The 27,268-nt window shown below is 36.9% G+C and overlaps 1 protein-coding gene and 1 long non-coding RNA gene across 2 annotated transcripts; both read left to right on the forward strand.

The window, feature by feature from the left end:
* The first annotated feature begins 484 nt into the window (after nucleotides 1–484).
* LOC143585557 (CBS domain-containing protein CBSX1, chloroplastic-like) lies at nucleotides 485–3,035 on the forward strand. Its single transcript, XM_077067316.1, has 8 exons — nucleotides 485–734; nucleotides 975–1,062; nucleotides 1,154–1,218; nucleotides 1,299–1,347; nucleotides 1,427–1,479; nucleotides 2,405–2,520; nucleotides 2,616–2,673; nucleotides 2,769–3,035. Exons 1-8 carry the CDS (start codon nucleotides 612–614, stop codon nucleotides 2,841–2,843), a joined length of 627 nt encoding a protein of 208 aa, XP_076923431.1. The 5' UTR covers nucleotides 485–611; the 3' UTR covers nucleotides 2,844–3,035.
* On the forward strand, nucleotides 1,493–2,398 carry LOC143585558 (uncharacterized). Its single transcript, XR_013144560.1, has 3 exons — nucleotides 1,493–1,942; nucleotides 2,010–2,111; nucleotides 2,144–2,398. It is a non-coding gene; the product is annotated as an uncharacterized LOC143585558 (long non-coding RNA).
* Nucleotides 3,036–27,268: the final 24,233 nt, after the last annotated feature.

Below are 27,268 nucleotides of genomic sequence, written 5' to 3' on the forward strand. Positions count from 1 at the left end.
GGAGCTCAGCCCAGTCGGATTAGGCGGCCTGTTGTATTCTTCGAAGTTCCAAACTTCCAATTTCCAAGTTCCCACCAGTGATAATGAAAGTTAAGGTTCAAAGGGAACGTGTCTCAGTGTTTCATTTAAATATGTCAATTTATTTTTTCTTTTCAAAAAATCTTTATATTTTGTTTTTCCAAAAATATTACAATTTAGACATTTCATGTGTACTTTTAAATATAAGTAACATAGCAACATAACTGTATCAAAATTTTAATTTACTATATGCTAGAAATTCCATGTAATATTTGAATATTTGTTAATTAATTATGACGTTTAGATTCTTAGACCCGATCCGAAAAATGAACCGTAAGACGCCCATTTCGCTGTTTGGTTATAATAACATTCGTCCGAACTTGTCCGGGCCGACATCATGTAAGGAGGCGTCCAGCTGGAGATAGACGAAATATCAAACAAGCCATTGGCCTATAAAACAAAACTCTTTTGAAGTTTAAACATATGCAAAATAACCAAAGCCACGAGTTGACGATATTTACTACCAGTTGCCTGGCTTCTGGGATCGAAGCCAAATTAGATATTTCTTCCTTTCTCTCATCTCCCTGTCAACCATGGCCTCCATTCCTCACCTCCGGTCCGCCACCGCCTTCCACCATACTACACTACCGTCTCCTTGCGTCTCTCGTAGACCCACTCTCATCTTCGCAGCTACCTTAACCGCTAATTCCCTACCGGTACATATATCTTTTCTCGTTAATATAATTTGTTTCTTGTTTATTTATTTTTACATGTATACACTCATTAAACAACGTGTTACTCGGGTTTAATTTAACATGCTTCCGCCGTAGAATTGTACAATCAAATCCTTTATTATTTAGTATCTTAGGTGCAATATATATGTTACACGGTGTGACATAACAACTTAAAAACAGCCACACAGATAGGAACTAAACAAGTTTCATTCTTGTTTCCAGCCGAGAACCGGAGCTCTGATTGTGGGTGATTTCATGACTAGAAAAGATAAGTTACATGTGGTAAAGCCCACAACAACAGTAGACGAAGGTATTATTACTTTAGTATTATTAAGAACTATAACATCCATCATTTCGATTTCCTTGGCTCTTATTATTGATTTCACTTTTCCATCCTGCAGCTCTGGAAGCTCTTGTAAAGCATAGAATAAGTGGCTTTCCTGTAGTTGATGATGACTGGAATTTGGTAAGTTTTTTCTGTTTAAATATATAAAACATATATAATAAAGTATTCTAAGGTTACTTATTCTTCTTGTCCTGTTGCAGGTTGGGCTCGTTTCGGATTATGACTTACTAGCACTGGACTCTGTGTCGGGTAAGCCATAATCCGAAGTATCAAATTAATATTGTTCTAGTAGATATGTCACACTTATTTTGACTTTTATTTTCATCAGGCACTACACGTTCTGATATAAACATGTTCCCGGATGTTGATAGCACATGGAAGGTAAAGTATTTATCATCTATCCTACAGATACTTTTGTTGTATTACTGCTCAATTGTGATACCATAAATTGCTATGAAACTAAGCCTGGCAAAACAGGTGGAACGGGTCGGGTAAGCTTACCGCTTACGGGCTAAAAAGTATCAATTTTGATTGGGTCAAAACGGGTCTTGACCGTAATGGGCTTGGCTTGACACGGGATCTGACCAAAATGAACTTGGCCGGGTTTTGACTAAAGCGGGCTTAGATTGGTTTTAAAAAAAGTTTCAAAACGGGGTGTGACCAAAATGAGCTCTGCTTGAAATGAATTTTTGACTAAAATGTGCTCAGATTGAAACAGATTGTTTTAGAAAAAAAGGGTATCGAAACGGGTTCGGACCAAAATGGGCTCAGATTGAAACGGGTTTTTTAGAAAAAGAAAAAAGTATCAATATGGGTTCCAACCAAAATGGGCTCAGACTGTAACGTTTTTTTTTTTACAGAAAATATAAGTATTATAACGTAATCTGACTAACATGGGCTCAGCTTGTTAGATATTTTTTTAGAAAAAGAAAAAAAGTATAAAAACGGGTTCTAAATAAATTGGGCTTAACTTGAAACGGGTTCTGACAAAAATGGGCTCAGACTGAAACGAGGTCTGACCAAAATGGGCTTAGATTAAAACGAGGTCTGACCAAAATGGGTTGATATTGCCACGGGGTATGACCAAATGGGCTCAGATTGAAATGAGGTCTAACTAAATGGGCTCTGACTGAAAGGGGTCGTTCTAGGAAAAAAAAAAGTATCAAAACGGGTTATATATATTAGTGAGAAGCGCAGCCTACAGTATAATCTCATAGACATTTTAGATCCAACAATTTGTTGAAGCTTAACATAATATCATATCTATTTCCATCATTTTATCTCTTAACTCGAACGATGACTGCAGACATTTAATGAGGCACAAAAAATGCTCAGTAAAACCGATGGGAAGGTTGTTGGTGATTTAATGACAGCTGCACCATTAGTTGTTCGCGAAAATACTAATCTCGAGGATGCTGCAAGGTTAATCCTACTTTCCTCTTATTACTTACTTTTATGATCCAGTCATATTGTTATTATTATTCTAAAAACCTTATACAAGAATTCTATAATGTCAGATTGTTACTTGAAACCAAATATCGTCGCCTTCCGGTTGTAGATAGTGAAGGAAAGCTAGTAAGATTTTTAAAAACTTTGGTGGTAAATTTTTTTATTTCCAAACTTATATTTTTTATCACACGTTAACAATGGTTGCTTCTACGCGTGTTAAGGTGGGAATTGCTACACGAGGAAACGTTGTAAGAGCCGCCGTGCAAATAAAAAAGGCGAGCGAGACGAAAGAATAATATGTGGAGGAAAGGTTATACTTGAAGAAGATATTAGTTACAAGAATTTTGATAATTTCCACAACCTTACAACTTAAATGGTGTAAGGAAAGTATATGATTTGTAGATTCATCATGGTCAACAAATGAAAACCTAAAACAGCTAATGTACTACATGAATACATTTGGTACAAACAGATCAAAAATTACATTATTGGTCTATTAATTTCGAAAAGCGGTTTGCTATATAGAAAAGAAAAGACATTTTAAGTAAAGCGTGATGCATTATTGATTATAACGGTACATAAATCGATATAAATGGCTAGTTATAATGAAAAGTAAGGGTCGAATGTTAAATCATAATATCAAATTAAATAATTTTAAAAAACCTAAAACAAAAACTGATTTGATTGTTTAGAAAAAATCAATTAAAGAATATATTGAAGATAGCCATTGGTTTACTTAAAACCATGTACCACAAACATCAATGGACCAATGTCCTTTATCAAAGTAGAACCCTGTCAAATAAATTAGGTTTCTGTCTCAATATCCATCAACTTAATTCTAATTAATATTTGTAATAAATAAAACAAACCGAAAATTTATCAATAGAAAAAATCTTCACATTAAGTTTTTTTTTTTTTAAGGTATATTTCATAAAATGACCTGGAAGGCCAACCAAAACAAAACAATTACAATATTTACACAAAAAATAACTCGCACCAATCTAACCAAGAAATTTGATTAGATTTAGACCTATTAACTTCACACTTAGCTAAAACCCATAAATCCTAAGTTAAGACATGCTTTTCTTTCAACAAAAGAATTTCGTAAAACATTAATTCTAGCTAATACATTAGGCACATATAAGAAACTACGATCATTCATTACAATAAACTAATGTATCTTATTACAATACACTAAATTACCATGAAAATAAAAGTATGACTTTAAAACATTTGAATTTCTATAATCAGTTATTGATATTAAAAAAAAAAGATTGTTATTATATACAAATACAGATGCTAAGTATATAAAAAAAGCCTATAAACTAAGTTGTGTGTGTGAGTGTGTTGTGTTTTTCTTTTTACTTTGAACTTTTATCATATTAATTTCTAGTTACCGAGTGCAAAACTCTACTCTCAATGACGATCCTAAAAGATGAGATGAAACAAGAGCATAATATCGTCTTAATTATCAATGTTTAATATACATAAAAAATATCTAAGCTTATATATAAACAATTTATTTAGCTCTTCAAGTTTGGAACGGTAATAAATCATTTTGTTTTCCTTACAACCTAGCTCTTCCACGATGTATTAGAAACGTATCATTTTTATCGAATGTTATATGGCGCATAAACCTCATTTTATAGATTGATCTATAAGTAATGTTTATTGGTTATGAAAGATTCAGAAAAGGAGAAGAAGGGGGGGGGGGGGGGGGCAAGAGGTGTGCTAGCTACTTTTGAATCACATAGCTCGGCACTTGTAAGTATATATTTAGCATATTTGGATTAAGTAAGAAACAATCCGTTACCTATGTATGCAACCTCCTCATCCAAAAGGTAGCTTAAATTCTCAAGATTTTTTTATGGGGAACTCATGATTAATTGAAACGAGAGATGAAAGCGGTAATGGTAGTCTCATTGTTATATGTAAGAATAGAATCATCCACTTACACAAGCAAGTACATAACGCATGAGTTCTTTGTGAATACAAAGAGGGACATGTCGACACGACTAAACGTGAAGCCATAAGACAGAAAGAAGAAACATGCTCAAACATTGAAACCATGCACGTGGGCTTGTTTTAAACCACATAGATCCTTAGATGATTTGCACACATGATTTGTAAAATCCAGATTTATAAAACCCGGAGGTTATTCCATAAATACTGTCACGCTTAAATTACCATTCAAGAAAGCATATTGACTTAGACTATTATTTTATTTGGGAACTTGTTAGCTCGGGAAAACTATACACTAAGTTTGTTCCATCCAATCTTCACGTGGCAGATATCTTCACATAAAGTCTTCCGCAAGTGCCTTTTGAATACTTTTGAACCATGCTACGTCTTGGACAACCACCGTTTCGATTGGGCATTAGATGAATATTTATAACATTAATGCAATTTATATATATCTCCTTAATCAAATGAGTCATTGTTGTAATTATTCATAATGTATAGCATTCTAAACCTCTACAATTAATGAGGTTGATTGAGCAGGATAGCAAGACTATCTGTCAACTTAGATCCCTTCCTTGATATGGCTGATAACCTATTACAAAGAAAAAATATACAATTGTTAACAAGATGGCAATAGTAAAATAGAAGAGATAAGCGAAAAGAGGAAGAACTTACCGGCGCAAAACCCTTGGTCATCCACCATCGTCGGTCTTCTTCAGCCTTCTTGGCCTTCTCCTGCTTCTCCCGGTACCCGTGGGCCATTTGCAAATTATCTTCATATAATTTGGACGCACGAGCTTCCTGCTCCTCTTGAGTCTTCAGAAGAGCGACATTGACAACTTTAAGCTCCTCCGCCCTCTTCTCCATTTCCTCCGCCAGCTCCTTCCGCAGCCTGGCCTCTTCCTCATAAACTTGGATCAAGTTACCTTGTTTGGTAACTTGAGATTCCTAAGCAGTGTTAACTTCAAGAGCCTTGGCCAGGTCTGACACCTTTCGATGCGTTTCATCCCATGCAGCCTTAAGGACAACGTTTTGCTTCTTGCATGCTTCTTCCCAGCTTGCCTATCCTTCTCAGCCTGGAGGACAATCCCAGCATCCTTCAGCTTCCACTCAACAATGTTAGCCTTCAAAGGTTTCTCCTCAGCTGTTTTCGTGGCCTCTTATGTTGCTCGGGACATCTCACCCCACCTCTGCCCCATGGATTGCCATTCACGCAATATTTCCTGCCCGCTGGCTACAGTATTAGCCAGGACATGGTTAAAATTGAGGGCGAGATCATGGCGGGGACGACCACGCTGGAAATCGCGTTCGGTGGGTGGTACACCGCGGCTGATGAACTCAGCACAGACGTCTTGGTCCGTAAAACGAGACCTCTACGCTAAAGTCCAACGCGGTATATATAAATAATCATCCTCCACAGGATTGCTCATCCCATAATAATCGGAAGTTGAATGTTGGGAATGAGAAGCCTCCCCACCACCCGCTTGAGGCGATGGTGAGGAAAGTTAAGTGTGGGGAGGAGATTGCGGAGGAGAAGGTGGAGATTGATGCGGAGATTCTTGAATTTTTGGACCCTCACCGTCTTTAAGGGATACACCCTGCTGGGGTGCGTAAGAAGTTTCTGCAAAACAACAAAGACAAGATATTAGCTAAGACACAATGAAACAACACAAACGATCTATAGTCTCAATATCTTACTTGTAGAGGCTTGCATCAACTCATGCACACGATCCGCAAGACTGACCTTCTTTGGGCTAGAGGACCTCGTTTTCTTCTTATTCGGTTCTTCCTCGGCATTAACGTGACTAGATCTCGCGTCACTTGCCTTGGAAGCCCGGTGCTTCCTCTTCCGATCCAACTCTGCCAACGCACGCATGACAGATGAAGTTTTAGACGCATCGTCAGAACAATATTCTTCGCGGGATGATGATTCGTCACTCGAGGACAGAAGTACAATCACCCCGTCAGAAGTTAAAGTAGTTAGAGGACGAGAGTTCAGAGGAAACACACCTATTTGAAACATTGCCTCTGACACCACCGGCTCGGCTCGCACTTTGGTGGAAAAGAGGAAGTGGTCTTATCCAAAATTGGCAGAGCTTTCGCATCGCAAGTACGCTTCTGCGGACAACCCGCGTCGTCTACTACGGCGTCAATCATTGACCCCTCACCTAATAAGGAACGAAAAAATCATAAGAAACTCAAAAATAAAATATGAGGAAGACAGTGAACGCTTACTTTCATCCACATTCTGGAATAACAGTTCCAGATCTGGATATGGCCATAAACGGCTCATACCCGCCCATACAAGAGCCTCATCAGATTTGGACCGCATCGGTGTAGGTTTCTGCATCAAAATGTGAAACCATTATTGACCCTCAAAAGAAACAACCGGCATGTCCGGAAGCTTTTCGTTCGTCGGACTTCGAAACATGGTGATGGGGATAACGTCCTCCCGCATCGAGAAGAACTTGGTCCTCCATTCGTACACGCTGCGGGGCGGCTCAGTTCCAATAACCCTCTTGGATATAGAGGCACAGTTGAACCATCCCCAACGTCCATGCATCTTGTAAAACACGGAAAATTTAATAACCTTGGGCACGATATTGTTAGCCCAACATACAAATTCGAAATGACGAATCCGCATGAGACCAAAAGGATGCACCTGCGATATGTGTATCCCATGGCCGGTCAATATGTTCCCCAGGAACTTGGTTATCGGAAACCTAAGATTCCCGTGGGAGAGAAAATCGGCATAAACGACCATCTTACCGGCCAGAGGCTTGCTGGCAGTAGACCCGGCAGAGGGAAACTCTGGCTCCCATTCCAGTGGAATCACGTAAGTTGTAACGAGTTTTTCGAAGTCAGGTCGTTTCCAAGTAACTTCGACAGTATCGACGTTTTTAGAAGACAATGTCTTCTTTTCGCCGATCATTATTTCGGAGTGAAAATTGAAACAACGGGCAATCGTGAAAGTGGAAATGGATGTTTGAAGAAAGAAATCAAGGAGAAGATGAAAGATTGAAAGTGACAAAAGAAACTAAAGGGGTATAACCACCCTATTTATACTCATCGCAATTAATGTGATGGGAGGTTGACAATGGAGAGAGAAATCGAGGATCCAATGGGAATACGCCACGTTACGATGCTCATTATATCATCAAATTCACAATAACTTTCTTATAAATAATCTTCTCATCACATAATATCAATTGAGAAGTAATTTTGATGGAGTTATGCTCAATTATCTTTCCAAAATATTTTAACTTTTTGTAAGTTCGTAATGAGCTTTAGGGAGTGTGACACATGGAATGCCATTTCTCAAATTTAAATTATTCTAATAACTAGTGGATCTTTTATATAAGCAGAATCATTCACAATATTGATTTTAAAACACAAACTACGTTTTAATAAATAATCTATAACATATAAAAGATATAACATGTATTAAAATCATGTAATTCCATACCATCAGATACACAAGTTATATTCATGCATCATGCCGAGAATACCAACTAAGTCACACGTTTTACCATCATATAACATGTTCAAGATAATCATTAAACATGTCAACTATAAAAAAAATCACATCCATTATAAAGCTGTCTTGTGATATTTACCAATAAAAACCACTACACATCATTTCTAATATGTCTTGTATCCAATAAAAGTTATTTATTTATCAATATAATTAAAATTGTATAACAACAATAGATTTAATTTGTTTAAATGATAAGCACAGGCTAACCAACAAAGTAATATATATTTTTGGTTGTATAATATCATAATCAGTACTAAAGGTTATTCAAAAGAAAACATTTGGTTTAGCCTTGCACTACATATCAATGGTAGTTCAAACCAACCCATATGTCAAAAGATATGTCATATTCAATGACTTGTTGGAATAATGTAAATATCAAATTAATGCATAAAGTTGAAATTTAATAATGAAATAATATTCTTGAACTCATAACATAATAAACATTCATAATTTGAAATTAAAATCTTCAATATGCCAATGTGTTTAACATACCAAATCTAGTTTAATATTCTTATATATTAAGAAATTAAACAAACGTCATGACTATATTAACACCTATGATGTCTGTAATCTTAAGAAGCACATTTGAATGTTAATGTCATAAATCAAGGTTTTGTATGCATACCTTATTTGATGCAAATCAAATTTAAATATATGTATAAAATAAATGTGATCATTAATTGAAAACTAAATACGTAATTAACATGTTAATAGTGCAAATTCAATATTATGAATGTGAAACATTAAAGACACTATAGCAATATTAATAGAATGTCATTAAATAACCAATAAAGTAATATGCATATATATTCTTTTTTATTATGTAATATTAATGGATATGGATATGAAACATCAAATCTACTTAAATAACCAATAAAGTAGATTGCATATCTTTTTTTTTCTAATTTATTTTTCATAACAAATATTAAGAATTCCTAAAAATATACTTTAAGTTTTTTTTTTTAACGAAATAAGTGATAAGCATTAGCAAACATAAGAATCGAAGTATCTTCAAGGTCTAGCATAACTATGATTGTAATATAAACCACCATTTAATGTTGAGGAAGTCTATAGGTTTATATATAAAGTAAATAATATAATCATCAATCACATAAATTAGAAGTACTAATTTAAGTCATTCCATGTATAAATACAAACTTGAAAAACGCATATCTTGTAAATGCATAGTTTAATTTTCTTTCATGGGTGTATGATATATAATTTATGACAATAAATACTATTTAATCCATTTATATAAATATAACAATTATGGATAGTTAATAATGATAAATGCATAATGATCCATTCACGTAATTCACTTGTGTTAAAATAAAGAAAATTAATTGTCATGCATAATGATTTTTATGTAAGATGCTAACGGATTTAAAAATCACAATTTAATCAAGATGCTCCAAGAAATTAATTAGACTATCTATAACTTAAACTCATTGTTAGTTAATTAATCTAAAAACTATATTAGAGAATGGCCAGTAAAGAATGGAAACAAAATGTTTCTGTAACTCTAGTAGGATGTGTTCTTCATCATAAGCATTATAAACACAAAGTAACAAAATACAATAATCCCAAAAAAAATGTGACTTAAATAATCATGATAATTACGAGAGAGTATATTAGTAATTAAGTTGGGAAAATATGACGTGCGATAAGGAAAACCGGCTAAAAACATATAAACTAGTATACATACATATTAATTCTTCAAACTATGCACATTAATTATTTGGAAAACGTATTCCAAAGAAAAATAACTCAAAGTGTATCAAAAAAATATGAATTTATCAAAAACCAAATAATAGGTCAGTCTTGGTACGTACCTTAGTTATGAAACTGCATTGCGGCTATCGATGTGGAGAGCAAAGAAAGGACGATAGCCAACGGTGGCGATATAGTTGTTGGTAACGACTTTGTTGATTAATTAAGGGAAGCCAAGATAAGATATAGAGACTTGTGCTGATAACGTGTTGTAAAACAACAACCTATTAGCAACCAAGTAACATAGTAAATAAACATAAGAACATAATATAAAGATAGAGATAGTAAAAAATGATAGATGAGACAAATCTTTTCATTGAGTATACAAGATCAAATACAAGAACCCACTATTTATAGGGTCACAATATGAATACAATATTAATGGTAATATGGGGTTAGAATATGGATAATCATCAAATCATAATTGTTCATAACAACATTAATTTTTTTTAAGGTATATTTCATAAAAATGACCTGGAAGGCCAACCAAAACAAAACAATTACAATATTTACACAAAATATAACTCGCACCAATCTAACCAAGAAATTTGATTAGATTTAGACCTATTGACTTCACACTTAGCTAAAACCCATAAATCCTAAGTTAAGACACGCTTTTCTTTCAACATAAGAATTTCGTAAAACATTAATTCTAGCTAATACATTAGACACATATAAGAAACTACGATCATTCATTACAATAAACTAATGTATCTTATTACAATACACTAAATTACCATGAAAATAAAAGTATGAGTTTAAAACATTTTAACTTCTATTATCAGTTATTGATATTAAAAAAAAGATTGTTATTATACACAAATAAAGATGTTAAGTATATAAAAAAGCCTATAAACTAAGTTGTGTGTGTGTGTGTTGTGTGTTTCTTTTTACTTTGAACTTTTATCATATTAATTTCTAGTTACCGAGAGCAAAACTCTGCTATCAATGACGATCCTAAAAGATAAGATGAAACAAGAGCATAATATCGTCTTAATTATCAATGTTTAATATACATAAAAAATATCTAAGCTTATGTATAAACAATTTATTTAGCTCTTCAAGTTTGGAACGATAATAAATCATTTTGTTTTCCTTACAACCTAGCTCTTCCACGATGTATTAGAAACGCATCATTTTTATCGAATGTTATATGACGCATAAACCTCATTTTATAGATTGATCTATAAGTAATGTTTATTGGTTATGAAAGATTCAGAAAAGGAGAAGAGTGGGGGAGGGGGGGGGGGGAGGTAGGGCCAAGAGGTGTGCTAGCTACTTTTGAATCACATAGCTCGGCACTTGTAAGTAGAGGTGTTCAAAAAAACCGGTTACGGAACCGGTTTGGCCGGTTCAACCGGAAACCGGTTTTTTAAAAACCGGTTTTTTTAAAAACCGGTTTGACCGGTTTACGTAACCGGTTTACGTATCGGTTATACGTTTTGGAGCCAAAACCGGTTTTATAACCGGTTTTTTTTATAACCGGTTTTTTTTAATAACCGGTTATTAAAAAACCGGTTAACCGGTTTTTAAAATAACCGGTTTATTACCGTTATAAAAAAAACCGGTTAACCGGTTTTTTAATAACCGGTTAACCGGTTAAACCGGTTTTCGAACGTTACCAAACGGCTTTATAGCCGTTTTTTTTTTTTTTTTGACCGTTTTTTAGCCGTTTTTTTTTTGTTTTTTTACCATTTTACCCCCACAAACATCTATATATAGTTTAGGTTGGGTATTGGTTAGATCACACTTGATTATACAACTCCAAACGCTCTAAACGTTTATTTCATACGCGATTATACAACTCCAAACGCTCTTCTTTCGTAGTCGTTTATTTCATACTCGAGTATACCACTCTTAATTCGTAGTCGATTATCATGGCCTCCCAAAGTGCTGCTTCATCGGTCAACATGGGTGCCTCGAACACGGGAGAAACCGTCGTTCGGGTCATCCCCACGAAACGAAACCAAGATATTTGGCAACATTTCGACCTATGCGAAATGTCTAACGGAACCCAAAAAGCTAGATGCAAACATTGTTTGAAGTTTTATAACAAAGAAGCAAACTCCAGTTTAAGAGCTCATGTAGAAAAGCCCTCTTGCAAGGTCTTGAAGGACGAATCCGGAAGTAGTTCGCAGCCGGAGATGACGAATCAAGGAACGGTGTTTACGTACGACCTTGAAGCGGTACGTCAACAGTTTGGCAACTTTGTGATTCAACAATCACTTCCTTTCAACCACTTCGACAACCCTCAATTCACGGAGATGATGCAAAAGTATGTTCAACCACGCTACCAACACGTAAGTCGTTCGACCCTTAGAAGAGATTGTCTTAAAGCATGGAAAAACGCTAAATCCGAACTAATTTCATACTTTTCAAACTTACAAACTGGTGTGAACTTAACAACGGATGTGTGGTCGGTACCTAATGGTTCGCCCGACTCATACATTTGTGTGACGGCTCATTGGGTTGACCCCCGGTCGTGGCAAATGATGAAACGAACCGTTGCGTTTCAATTGTTTGATTACCCGCACACGGGTAGAAATATTTTTAAACTCTTGGATAAAGTCATTCGACAATACAAGATTGAAGATAAAATCTTTTCAATATCGTTTGATAACGCGTCCAACAATACGGCCGCGGTTGGCCATTTAAAATTAAAGTATAAACCTATCTGTGATGGAGCATTTTTTCATAGCCGATGCATTGCACATATTATCAACTTGGCCGTGCAAGATGGGTTAAACGTGATCGAAACGCAAAGAAACAATTTTAAAAGAATGTTACGAGATGTTTTTAGCAACAATTCAACATTTTCAAGATACAAAAAATTTTGTGAAGAAGCTAACTGTCAATGGTTGGGGCCTAATTGGGATTGTCCAACAAGATGGAACTCGACTTGTGAAATGTTTGAGAAAGCCATCCAACAAAAACAATCGTTAATTGCGTTTCATCAAATTTTGTCAAATAGGGGTAAATGTGCACCGTACGATCCTAGAAACTGGTTATTGATTGAGATCGTTACGGAGGTTCTTCAAATTTTTAAATCTTGCACAACTAGTTTATCCGGGGTTTACTATCCAACAAGCCCCATTGCTTTACCAAAAATTGCTGTCATGTGCACAAAGTTGACTGAAATTCATTGTAGGGGTGCACCTTATTTTGATATGGGTGCAAAAATGAAAGAAAAATTTAGAAAATATTTTCAACAACTACCCGCTGTTTTGACCTGTGCGGCTGCGTTAAACCCTTGCATCAATGTTGGTGGTGTTGAAGCTTTAATAGAAAAAATTTGTGATGAGCTAGAGTTAAACGACGATCAAAACCCCCATTATAACCAAACTTTAAAGAATGCTTTCAATACCACCTTGGCAAACATGTATGATGTTTACCTTACAAAACACGGGTCGTCTTCCCAAATTCATGACTCGTTAAGAGCTGTTGCCCAATCCCAATCCCAAACCGACCTTGAAATGGGGATGTACTACATGATTTGGGAAGACGCCGGTAAACGTCAAAGGGTAAACACCCCAAGCAGTGAACTTGGAAGGTATGGTGGTACCAACTTTGTGAAACACATGACTCCGGATGAATTTAGAAGTCTTGATATGCTGGCTTGGTGGAGAGGTAAGGAGGATGAGTTTCCGATCCTCGCCGCCATGGCCAAAGATTTACTAACGGTCCAAGCTTCCACGGTAGCTTCGGAGTCTGCTTTTTCTGTTTCTGGCAGGGTTATATCGATTAGGAGGACTCGACTCACTCCACCAGCTGTAGAGATGTCGATTTGCTACAAGGATTACTTGGACTCTTTAGATAGGGCACAACATCAACGCTCACTCGAGGGGGAAATGGAGTATGAGGCGGCCTTGTATGAAGACGAGGTCAATCAAGGACACACTCAACCAATGACCGATGAAGAAGCCGCGTACGACGATTACCTAAGGAATAGCTCGGGATCGGGTAGCGAAGAAAATGAGTAACAAACATCAACTTGTTAATGTAATCGTGTCTAAGCATTCTTTAATGTTTGTATTTTTGAGTTACGAATATGCGATAACGATTTAATGTTTGTATTTTTAATGTAAAAGCTATAAATGAAAGTTATGTGTTTTTAATCTTCCAAGCAAAGAATGCTAACAACGAAACCCTAAACCCTAAACCCTAAAGCAAAAAAAAAAAAAAAAAAAAAAAAAAAAAAAAAAAAAAAAAAAAACCGGTTAACCGGTTAGACCGGTTATTAAAAACCTGTTGTAAAAAAACCGGTTTAATAACCGGTTCTAACCGGTTTCACAACCGGTCCAAACCGGTTTGGCCGGTTTGAGTTTTCATTGACAAAAACCGGTTAATAACCGGTCCGGTTATTAACCGAACCGGTTTTTTTCTGGATAAAAAAAACCGGTCCGGTTAATAACCGAACCGGTTTTTTCAAAAAAACCGATTTGTGCACATCTGCTTGTAAGTATATATTTAGCATATTTGGATTAAGTAAGAAACAATTCGTTACCTATGTATGCAACCTCCTCATCCAAAAGGTAGCTTAAATTCTCAAGATTTTTTTTTGGGGAACTCATGATTAATTGAAACGAGAGATGAAAGCGGTAATGGTAGTCTCATTGTTATATGTAAGAATAGAAGCATCCACTTACACAAGCAAGTACATAACGCATGAGTTCTTTGTGAATACAAAGAGGGACATGTCGACACGACTAAACGTGAAGCCGTAAGAAAGAAGAAATATGCTCAAACGTTGGCCATGCACGCGGGCTTGTTTTAAACCACATAGATCCTTAGATGATTTGCACACATGATTTGTTAAATCCGGATTTATAAAACCCGGAGGTTATTCCATAAATACTTCCACGCTTAAATTACCATTCAAGAAATCATATCGACTTAGACTATCATTTTATCAGGGAACTTGTTAGCTCGGGCAAACTATACACTAAGTTTGTTCCAACCAATCTTCACGTGGCAGATATCTTCACATAAAGTCTTCCGCAAGTGCCTTTTGAATACTTTTGTACCATGCTACGTCTTGGACCACCACCGTTTCGATTGGGCATTAGATGAATATTTATAACATTAATGCAATTTATATATATCTCCTTAATCAAATGAGTCATTGTTGTAATTATTCATAATGTATAGCATTCTAAACCTCTACAATTGATGAGGTTGATTGAGCAGGATAGCAAGACTATCTGTCAACTTAGGCCCTTCCTTGATATGGCTGATAACCTATTACAAATAAAAAATATACAATTGTTAACAAGATGGCAATAGTAAAATAGAAGAGATAAGCGAAAAGAGGAAGAACTTACCAGCGCAAAACCCTTGGTCATCAACCATCGTCGGTCTTCTTCAGCCTTTTTGGCCTTCTCATGCTTCTCCCGGTACCCGTGTGCCATTTGCAAATTATCTTCATATAATTTGGCCGCACAAGCTTCCTGCTCCTCTTGAGTCTTCAGAAGAGCGAAATTGACAGCTTTAAGCTCCTCCGCCCTCTTCTCCATTTCCTTCGCCAGCTCCTACCGCATCCTGGCCTCTTCCTCCTAAACTTGGATCAAGTTACCTTGTTTGGTAACTTGAGATTCCAAAGCAGTGTTAACATCAAGAACCTTGGCCAGGTCTAACTCCTTCCGATGCGTTTCATCCCGGGCAACCTTGAGGATAACGGTTTGCTTCTTGCACGCTTCCTCCCAGTGGCGAGCGACAGCAGCTTGCCTTTCCTTCTCAGCCTGGAGGGCAATCCCAGCATCCTTCAGCTTCCATTCAACAGTGTTAGCCATCAAAGGTTTCTCCTTAGCCGTTTTCTAGGCCTATTCTGTTTCCCGGGACATCTCACCCCCACCTCTGCCCCATGGATTGCCATTCTCACAATATTTCCTGCCCGTTGGCTACAATATAAGCCAGGACATGGTTAAAACTGAGGGCGAGATCATGGCGGGGACGACCACGCTGAAAGCGCGTTCAGCGAGTGGTACACCACGGCTGATGAACTCATCACAGACGTCTTGGTCTGTAAAACGAGACCTCTGCGCTAAAGTCCAATGCGGTATATATAAATGATCATCCTCCACAGGATTGCTCATCCCATAATAATTGGAAGTTGAATGTTGGGAATGAGAAGCCTCCCCACCACCCGCTTGACGCGATGGTGAGGAAAGTTAAGTGTGGGGAGGAGATTGCGGAGGAGAAGGTGGAGATTGATGCGGAGATTCTTGAATTTTTGTACCCTCAGCGTCTTTAAGGGCTCTTTCCCCTTCAAACAAGGCGCGTCGTCGGGTATGACGATTTTTGGTGGTGGAGATGGTGGCTTTTCTGTCGACACACCCTGCTTGGGTGCGTCAGAAGTTTATGCAAAACAACAAAGAAAATATATTAGCTAAGACATAATGAAATAACACAAACGATCTATAGTCTCAATATCTTACTTGCAGAGGCTTGCATCAACTCATGCACACGATCCGCAAGACTGACCTTCTTTGGGCTAGAGGCCCTCGTTTTCTTCTTCTTCGGTTCTTCCTCAGCATCAACGTGACTAGATCTCGCGTCACTTGCCTTGGAAGCCCGGTGCTTCCTCTTCCGATCCAACTCTTCCAACGCACGCATGATAGATGAAGTTTCAGACGCATCGTCAGAACAATATTATTCGCGGGATGATGATTCGTCACTCGAGGACAGAAGTACAATCACCGCGTCAGAAGTTAATGTAGTTAGAGGACGAGAGTTCAGAGGAAACAAACCAATTTGAAATATTGCCTCTGACACCACCGGCTCGATCGCACTTTGGTGGAAAAGAGGAAGTGATCCCTGGTCTTGTCCAAAATTGGCAGAGCTTTCGCATCGCGAATACGCTTCTGCGGACAACCCGCGTCGTCTACTAGGGCGTCAATCATTGACCCCTCACCTAAAAAGGAACGAAAAAAATCATAAGTAAGAAACTCAAAAATAAAATATGAGGAAGACCGTGAATGCTTACTTTCATCCACATTCTGGAAGAACAGTTCCAGATCTGGATATGGCCATAAACGGCTCATACCCGCCCATACAAGGGCCTCATCAGAAATGGACAGCATCGGCGCAGGTTTCTGCATCAAAATGCGAAACCATTATTGACCCTCAAAAGAAACAACCGGCATGTCCGAAAGCTTTTCATTCGCCGGACTTCGAAACATGGTGATGGGGATAACGTCCTCCCGCATCGAGAAGAACTTGGTCCTCCATTCGTACACGCTGCGGGGCGGCTCAGTTCCAATAACCCTCTTGGATACAGAGGCATAGTTGAACCATCCCTAACGTCCGTGTATCTTGTAAAACACGGAAAATTTATCAACCTTGGGCACGATGTTGTTAGCCCAGCATACAAATTCGAAATGACGAATCCGCATGAGACCAAAAGGATGCACCTGCGATATGTGTATCCCATGGCCAGTCAATACATTCCCCAGGAACTTGGTTATCGAAAACCTAAGATTCCCGTGGGAGAAAAAAGCGGCATAAACGACAATCTTACCGGCTGGAGGCTTGCTAGCAGTAGACCCGGCAGAGGGAAACTCTGGCTCCCATTCCAGTGGAATCCCGTAAGTTGTAACGAATTTTTCGAAGTCAGGTCATTTCCAACTAACTTCGACAGTATCGACGTTTGGAGAAGACGATGTCTTCTTTATTCCGATCATTATTTCGGAGTGAAAATTGAAACAACGAGCTATCGTGAAAGTGGAAACGGATGTTTGAAGAAAGAAATCAAGGAGAAGATGAAAAATTGAAAGCGATAAAAGAAACTAAAGGGGTATAACCACCCTATTTATACCCATCACAATTAATGCGATGGGAGGTTGACAATGGAGAGAGAAATCGAGGATCCAATGGGAATATGCCACGTCACGCGGGAAAACCGGGAAAGAGAAAAAGTGTACAGTAGGTACAGTTGACAACCGGCATAAATTTCGCTTCAACTGTGAGCCACTGTAGACTGTCCCATCATTCTCTTCCATAGTTATCCTCACAAACATAAAATATCTCCACCAAACGCAAGCAATTCAAAAAATCTCCAAAAAATATCTTAAATCCAAATTTTCACCCACATAAAACTACATGTGGAAAAAACAATGGACTGGGGGACATATAGAGGTATGGTACTAAAAAGACCCAAATACCCATAAAGGTATTTCGCAGGTGAAAGAGGTCTCCCTTAGAAGTCACCCGCAAAACATATAAATCACCCGCATAACTTAAGTCAGAGGAAGAATAAGATAAGAATCCAGAGACTATCTACAGAGTGACCCACCACCCCTCGCTCATCCACCGGTCATCGCCCCTCAGCCGATCTTCGCCCCTCCACGACCCCTACTCCACCAATAGAAATTTTCGCACCCCGACTTAGGGCCTAGGCGTTTGACCAATAACTAGTAAATGTATTGTGATTATATTAGAGTTGCGGGTTATTTAGCGGAAGCCTTTGTTTATAATAAAATATTAATATATTTTGAGAACTTCTAGGATAATAAATACCCAAGTGTTTGATTTATAAATCATGTTTAAATCTTGTTTACAATATTTTAATAATTTAAAATTGAGTCATCTCTACCTTACGAGTATCTAATTCCATGAGTGACTCTAGTTCCTTGCAACCTGTGTTAAATCTATTTCCTTGAAATGTGGGGGGGAAATACGTCAACGATATGCTGGTGAATCGCTGACTCTAAAAAAATTAATAAATCTTAAAGTGACTGTTTTCTAGTACAAGCTCAGCAAAAACGTCTTTTATTTCTGGGATTTGTACCAATTGCCATACACACAAATACAGTTCTCCGGGAACTGATGTCCATTGGAGAACTTGGTTATGGATGCTAGTTTGCGGCCACGTAGTCTTGATTGTTAGACTAAACAAATATGTTTGGATCCATACACATGTGACTTGGTCTGAGTTGCTTTTATTTTCTATCTTGTATATAATAGGGATCACGTAATCCCTTAATTTTTTGTATGTTAGAGATCACGTAATCTCATATAAACATTTGACTGACATGTTAAGATAAACACTCGTTTATCTTAATGACTGATTGTAAAAAGTTTAGCCTATTCACCTGTGATTGTCTTTTCTGAATGATGTGATGATCTCGTTTAAAAACATTTGCGAATGAATGATGATTAACCAATAATAAAATAAGTTTGTATAAATATCTGGATCATCTCTTGATCGGGCTACAAACCTTGAGTCTGGTTTTAATTGCTTTAAACCTTGATTGATCATTTGTTTGAATAAATCATTAATACCTGAAGTCTTTACGTTTATTTATCAATCATGTGTTAAGTTTCTTCTTCATGAAGAAACAACTATAATAGGTTTCTTATTCAAGAAGAAACGCTAATTGTCTATAACCTTTGTTTACAAATTCTATGTTCCTACTCATGAAGCACTACTTTGACTATACCCTTTGTATGTAAGCTTTTACGTTTCTTAATGTGAAGAAACATTTCAACTATATCCTTTGTATGTTAAAGCTTATGTTTCTTAATCATGAAGTAACAATATTTTAACTATATCCTCGTGTATGAAAATTCTATGCTTCTTAATTATGATGAAACATTATTTTACTATAACCTTTGAATTTATAAATCTGATCAAGGTCTAGGCTATACCCTCGACTAGGGTCTAAGCCATGTAATATAATAATAAAATAATAACTTAGGCAGAACCTCTACCATATACGGGTATTCGTAGTTTATACGCCTAAAGCTTGTATGAGCAGCACTTCTACTCTATATTGCGAACGAGAGTTTATACCGTCAGAACTTCATGGCTTGACACGCACTACGATGCTCGACATGCAAAACGACGAAAAGTGTGTTTAAGTGAAGGTGTTTTGGTGTGAGATGGTATCTGAAGTTAACCTTTCTATTTATAGAAATTTTTGTGCTCATTCGCGTCGTGCGAAGGAGAACTGATCAGGCTATTCGCATTGCTGATGTGATGCGTGCGTTTGTTATAAATTATGATGGGATGGAATTTTAACTTTCGCACAAGATCGTTTTTTAAATTTATAAAAGTGATTTCTACTAAGACTAAACACACACAAAATAGGTAAGTGTATCTATCGTATATGTAGAATAGTATTGGTAAGAACCAAATATCGATCCGTGGACACAAATGTTTTTAATAATAAATCTTCGTATTAGTTCAATCAAGTAATATAATCATTTTGGGGTTGATTAACTTTAATATAAATACTTATATATAATATATAGGTAACAAGAAGAGAAATTTTAAATGAGAGAATCAATTATACGAAGGTTACCATATAAGATCAAGAATCCACTTCATTCTTCCTTGATGATTATAATGTAAACACGTGATAAACTTTCCTTAATAATATATGATAGAATATCCACTCATTTCTAAGTGAACATATTCTATGACATAAAAGAAAGTAGCATGCATATTTTCAAGTCCATCCTTGCTTAATCTCATGCTACCACGAGAATGTCAATTTAAGTAGACAAGTAGTTTAGTAAAGTATAAAGATTATGATTGACTTCGATTTCTCAAATACAAATTTTAACAACTTCGGGTGGTTATAGTTTAGTCACACAACCTCCCCTTCGTTGATTTAACTAGGTTATAATTACACATTCCTTTAACATTTGATTTCTTTAACTAGCATGATAACCTAAGCAATCGTGTTAACAATGTTATTTCAGAATTACCAACACTAGAGAAATAGATCATAGCTTATATCTCATCATTTCTAAGTACAATATAAGGATCCATGTTTTATCTTAGATAAGTTATCAAGATATTATTTTTACCATTTCTAGTCTCCGAGAACATGAGTAAATAATGAATGATTGTTAGTCATCAACCTTGATTTGTTGAGTTAAAGTGATGAAACAGTTTTCATCAAAGGATAATTGCAAGATAGCATGTACTTTACTAAAATAAATCACATAATTAATATAATCATCAAGTAAAACGAAGCTACTTCATAGAAATTAGATGGTAAATGGAGTTTAGCTCATAATGAGCATGGTTATGAACATCAAAAGAGATGAAGATAACAAACACATGATCAAACTAGAACAATCCAACCAAATGTTGGATGAATCTTCCTTCTTCAATGGTGATGGATGATGATGATGATAGCCTCCAAGCCTTCAAAATTTCCACAAGATCTACAATATGAGTGTAATGTGTGTGTTTTTATAAGTGAAAACCGTATAGAAATTTTCTTCAAGCACAGCAAATGAATGCAACATGCTTCACTATTTATAGGCAGTCTGGGAACTCAGGCACGGCCCCGTGCTCCATGAGGCACGCCCCCGTGTCCATATGTCAACTCGCATTTAATGCTCTGTCAGATCGTACATGATGACTCACCACAGGGGCGTGCTTCCTGAGGCACGACGCTGTGTTTTGAGTGTCTTCTGTATTTCGTTTTGTCTTTTTTGAAAGGTGACCACGGCCCCATGTGTTCAAAGGCACGGACATGTTTCCAGCTGTCCAATATTTTGTCTTTTCTTGAAGATTTTTGTCTTTACTTGCACAGGAAAACATGGGGGCATGCTTTGCTGTTTTCATGAGTTTTCTTTGATTTTTCTTGGGCTTTTCATTTGTTTCTTCGTTTGAGGCTTGGATTCACCTGAAAAATACATTTTATCATGATAAGTAGCTATTTGAACTATATTATTTTATATAAGTTGCAGTTTTTAGAGATTATTTGATGCTAAAAATATGTATAATTTTATATACATTAAACATCCCCACACTTGAACCTTGCTTGTCCTCAAGCAAGCTACTTATAAACATTAATTGAAAATAGCAAGTCAGGACCATAGCTTAAAACATCCCCAAAAGAGTTCCAAGAGAATGGGAACAAAATAACTAACCTTGAATCATAGGAATATATGTAGTGATATATAAAAAAACGATTTGTTTTTATGAGCTTCTGTTTATGCAAAACGTCACGTTCTCACAACGTTTACTCACACTCGGTTTTATATATGATCATACCTGTGATGTATGTATATGAATACTCTTAGCCAAAATGTGACTTGTGATAAATAAGCTTGTAGCAAGTTCAATTCTCCACCTTTGTGAAGGGTTGCATAGATCAGAAGGTAATATGGGTTGGTTTTATGTGAATAGGGATTTGGTGTTTTGTGGTGGTTCAAGAGTTTTTAGGTTAATGATGGTGAGAATGGTAAATACAACTTTTGCTATTTGTCGGGATGTCTTCAATGGTTAGCTCTTTTCTCCCGATTGTTGGATTTTTTTTAAACAAAGCTAGTGACTCGCTTAAGGTCAGATCGTCAAGACCAGTCTTGTCAAGGATGTGAATTAGTTTTTTCCTCAATCATGTTATGAACATAACTCCCAACTCTAATGGATCGTTCGGCTTTGAGCCTAATAGCCCCCACCATCATTAGTTCGGTATATTCATGTTGAGACTGAGTTTGACTTTTTCTACATCTTCCTTCGTGGGACCAGTTTTCGCATCCTAAGCATCGTTCGTATCTTTTTGCTCTTATTTTCATTGCGCTTTAACAAACTCCACAAAATGGTGGACTTTGTTCGTCTTGGCGCCACTTTTTCCTCACCTCATTGCTAAAGAGAAAAATTATCTCCCTAAGTTCTAAATGCAACCTAGGTTTTGCGAAATGTATGCAGCAAAGGAAATTGAAATCGAAATAATGCATTTCCAGTTCTTTAGGGTCCGCCAATAAAAGACCAGTGTTGTATTTTACCAGTGAGAGGGATAAAGTGGTATGGTTTTTGGATAACGTGTTTGGATTTTGTAATTTGAAGAATGGTTTGAGGGGTTTGTGATAATATTACCTTTTTTATACAACGCTTCGTGCGGTCTTGAAATGAACACTTGAGACAAGTTCTAAATCACATGAAACATATGACTCACTCAATGCTTCCGAAAAAATATTTATATAGCATGAGGTTTATCTCACACTAACGGAGGGATTTTGTATAAACTCCATGTTTAGTATAAATTTATTCTCAGTTTTACAAAAATTTATTTTATTTTTTGTCACCTTTTGGTTATAGCAGATTTTTAGTTGGTTATTTGCAAAAACAATTTCTTGGATTTTCCTCTTGTTTTTTTATTAAATAGTCTTTGTTTACTACAAAAAAATTGTTATTAGAGAATCTTATTATTGGTTGAGCAAGTAATCCCCCTCCCCACACTTGAATTCACATTGCCCTCAATGTGAAAAGATTCATCAAAAGATTAATAATAAGATTTATATGAAGTATGGTGGGTAAAATGGAAAGGAACTTCCCTATGGGCTAACGAAATTTTGACAGAACGTCCCCTGTTTTTCGTCTGTTTTCCTTTAATGTATCTAAATAGTAAAAAATGTACACAACCAACAAACATCCAAAGCATAATAGTACTGAAAATCAGGTATGAAATCATCCATACCCTGCCCACACGAGCTAAATAACTCCATAGTCAAATGTCTCGGCACTCCCGGCCATAACAAACAACAAACAAACAACCAAATAAAAGTGTCTCGAACAAATATAATAATAATAGTGTCAACAATTATTACCACCCAAAGCCATGCCCATGCACAGACCTACCATCGTCATCGCTCGTCAGTTACCCGGATTCTCCGGGTCAAAACGTCCCCATATTCAACCCGTTTTTTACCCAGAATGGTGAAATAGAGTCGTAGAATCATCAAATTGACATACCTTTTGTTGAGAATCGAAGGTTAGAAGCAAAGATGAAATGAATGGTGGAAGTTCGCAGGTTTTCGGAAGGGGGCAGAGTATGTTTTTAGGTTTAAGTTATGGGAAATTTGATATTTTAAATAAAATCCCGTAACTGGACTGTAAGGTGGGGCACGACCTCGTGCTTGATGAAGCAGTCAGGTTGTTTTTGTTTATTTGTTTATTTTAATGAGCAGATCATTTTAACTGATTTTACTTGAAGATTAAGATTAGAAACATAAAATCCTACGAAATTCCATTAACTTTCCAAACATTACACCGAAAATAAAACGAAACGAACCGAGAAACATAAGAACTAGCTTAATCGATAACAAATCCTAGGAAAACAAGCCAAAGCTTATCCTACTCGAAACTACTGATGAACACCATTCCCGAACAGGTGTTTAATGTGTGGTGGGGATCTCTTGGCTTCCAAGAGCTCGGAAAGTTTTTTGTCGAGCTTTCTGATTTCTCGGTTAACGAAGTTGAGCTTGAAATCCACATCCTTTTTGTGACTTTCAACAATGAGGAAATTTTCAAACCTCAGTAGCTCGATTTTGTTTGTCAGTTCGATCAAGAAGCCTCCGCTTGAATGTTTCTCTCTAATTGGTCTCTCACTTTACTTTGAAGCCTCATGATTTATTCTTCAAGATGTGAAGAATTTTCACCATTCTTGAACTTCTTCACTGGTTTCCATTCCATTCTCTTGTTATCCGTTTGAGGAATTTTTTAGTTTGGTATGAATGGAATAGTGAAGATGGCTTGTAATATATAGAGAGACCGGAACGTCGAGCACGGCCCGTGTAACAGGTTACACGGCCCCATGTTTTTGAGGGAATAAATGGTTCCGATTCAGAGAATTGTACAGAGTCAGCGCATCATGCTGAAGATTATAGGGTGACCACGGCCCTGTGTATAAGGATGCACGACCCGTGCTTTTGGTCACTGGAATTTATCTTTGATTTTCAGCAAAACGCGAGAGCAGAAATTTTTGGAACGCTGTTTAAGATATTAATTGAATAATTTTAACGTCCTAAAATTACTTTTCATTAATAAAAGGTTCTAAACATAGAATCGGGGAAAGCCCAAATATCCTAAAACATGAATTAATTCGGGATAAGCCCGAAAGTCCTAAACTTGTGCCTAATGCACTTGATTACACATTAAAAGGTAAAAATGACTCTAAATGCCACTGAATGGGTCTCGTCCGTTGAACGGACTGGGTGGAGGAAAGTAGGTAAAACGGAGGACTTGAAACTGAAGTTGTTCATTGATGTCTCGTAGTTTCATTTTCATGCTTTCCACCGACTCGATGAGTTGAATGAGACGCATCTCTGCGAGGAGATTAATCTCGGTGAGTTCCTTCACGAGCTCTTTAAGTTTGATGAGTAGCTCAGTTTTTTAAATATGTCGGGTTTCATTTCTCGGTTGGCGAGGAACGGGAATTTCATTGCTCATCTCAGCTGTCATTTTGATTTCTTAAAGGAGAGAGTTGGTGTTTAGTTTGGTGCAAGAAATGCATTGGCAGGAGATGCAATTTATAGTCAAACAGTTTCCAGGCACGACCCCATGATTCTTGGAACACGGCCTCGTGCTTTCAATCTGACAATTCTGTTACGTATCAGACTGAATGAGATTTTTGCAGGGAAGATTTCGGCCCACACTTTGTGGCATGGGACCGTGACTACTGAGGCACGCCCCCATTTTTTTTAGATCACTTTTTTTTATTTTTTTATTTTTTAGATAGGAAAATATATACAAGGCCTGGTTTAATGAGGGTCTTGGCCAGACCGTATTTCCAGTATGTTCATTGGTTCTAATGGAGGATTACTACCTCCGAGATGACCTCGAATGGTCCATCGATGTATGGTTTCAATTGATGCCATTAGCTTTGAACTTGTGGCTATCATAATTTGAAATCTCAACTGTCCCATAATGAAAAACTGTTTCAACTATGCATGGGCATGTCCAACGTGATTTCAGCTTTCCTGAGAAAAGACGTTCATTTGTGTTTAATAATAGTACATGATCGCCAACTTGAAACTTTTTATTTCCTTTAAAATGGGCATCGTGCAAATGTTTAGTCTTTTCTTTGTAAGACCAGGAATTTCCGTATGCCAGTGCTCTTAGTTCTTCGAGCTCGTGAATTTGATCTTCCCAGTTTTTACCGGCGGACATTAGATCAAAATTTACTTCTCTAAGATCCCAGTAAGCTTTGTGTTTTATCTCTATGGGTAGATGACATGCTTTCCCATAAACAAGTTTGTAAAGTGTTGTTCCTATGGGGATTTTTTAGGGTGTCGTAGGGGCCCACAGAGTGTCATCTAGCTTTTCTGTCCCGTTTTTTCGATTCATCCCAATAGTACTTTCAAGGATCCTCTTGATTCCTCGATTTGAGACTTCCACTTACCCAATGGCATGAGGGTGATATGTTGTTGCCAAACGATGGTAAATCCATATTGTGCTAAGACTTTGTCCATTAGGGCATTGTAGAAGTGAGTACCTCTGTCGTTGATGAAGGCTTTTGGAGTAATAGATCATGAAAATAACCTTTTTAGAAAGCGTACAACTACTCGAGCATCGTTAGTGGGAAGACCTTGTGCTTCAACCCATTTAGACACAGAGTCGAATGCTACAAGGATATATTTATTTCTGAATGAGTTAGGAAATGGGCCCATGAAATCTATTCCCCATACATCAAAGACCTCACAAATTTGAATGCCTTTTGACAAGCATCGCATGCTTGTCATCTCATTTTTGGCTGAGATGTTCTCGGCTCTTTGACAAGCATCGCATGCTTGGAACAAAGCATGTGTGTATTTATATATGGTGGGCTAGAAAAATTCTGCATCAAACACTTTTCTGACCGTTGTGGCGGTATTGTGGTGTCCACCAGTTAGTCCTTCATGACAGTGTTTCAGGATATCAAAGGTTTCCTTTCCTGATACACACCTACAAACGACATGATCGGCTCCTATCCTAAACAAGTACGGATCTTCCGAGAAGTAGAACTTAAGTTCGGAGAATAATTTCTTCCGTTGTTGATGAGTTAGCCCTTTTCTTAGGATTCTGCAAGCTAGATATTTCGCGAAATCGGCAAACCAAGGACTTTCATCTTCCTCTTTCATGAATTCTTGGATATGCATGAGAAATGCGTGTGGAAAATTATCATTGATAATTTCCTTGTGATGTTATTCTGAAGTTGTGCATTCTAAGCGTGAAAGAAGGTCTGCGGCAACGTTTTTTGCTCCCTTTTTGTCCTTGACTTCTATGTTGAATTCTTGGAGTAGTAGAATCCATCTAATAGGTATGGGTTTCTGCATCTTGCTTGTTGAAGAGTTATAGTATGGCGGCATGGTCGGTGTAAAATATGGTTTTGGAAAGAATTAGGTATGATCTAAAATTTTCAAATGCAAAAAACTACGGCAAATAACTCCTCTTCTGCTGTGGTGTAATTTTCTTATGCATCATTAAGAGTTTTACTAGCATAGTAAATTGGGTGAAAAATTTTTTCTTTGCGTTGTCCGATTACGGCTCCAACTGCAAAGTCACTTGCATCACACATGATTTCGAATGAAAGGGTCCAATTGGGTGTAGTTATGGTTGGTGCGTTGACAAGTTTGTCTTTCAAGATGTTGAACGATTCAACACATTCTTCAGAGAAGATGAATGGTGCATCTTTCTCAAGAAGCTTGGCCATAGGTCTAGAAATTTTAGAA

Source organism: Bidens hawaiensis, unplaced genomic scaffold (genome assembly GCF_021521415.1).
Source record: "Bidens hawaiensis isolate Kalapana, Puna unplaced genomic scaffold, B.hawaiensis_p1.1 tig00033889_1, whole genome shotgun sequence".
Classification (NCBI taxonomy): domain Eukaryota; kingdom Viridiplantae; phylum Streptophyta; class Magnoliopsida; order Asterales; family Asteraceae; genus Bidens; species Bidens hawaiensis.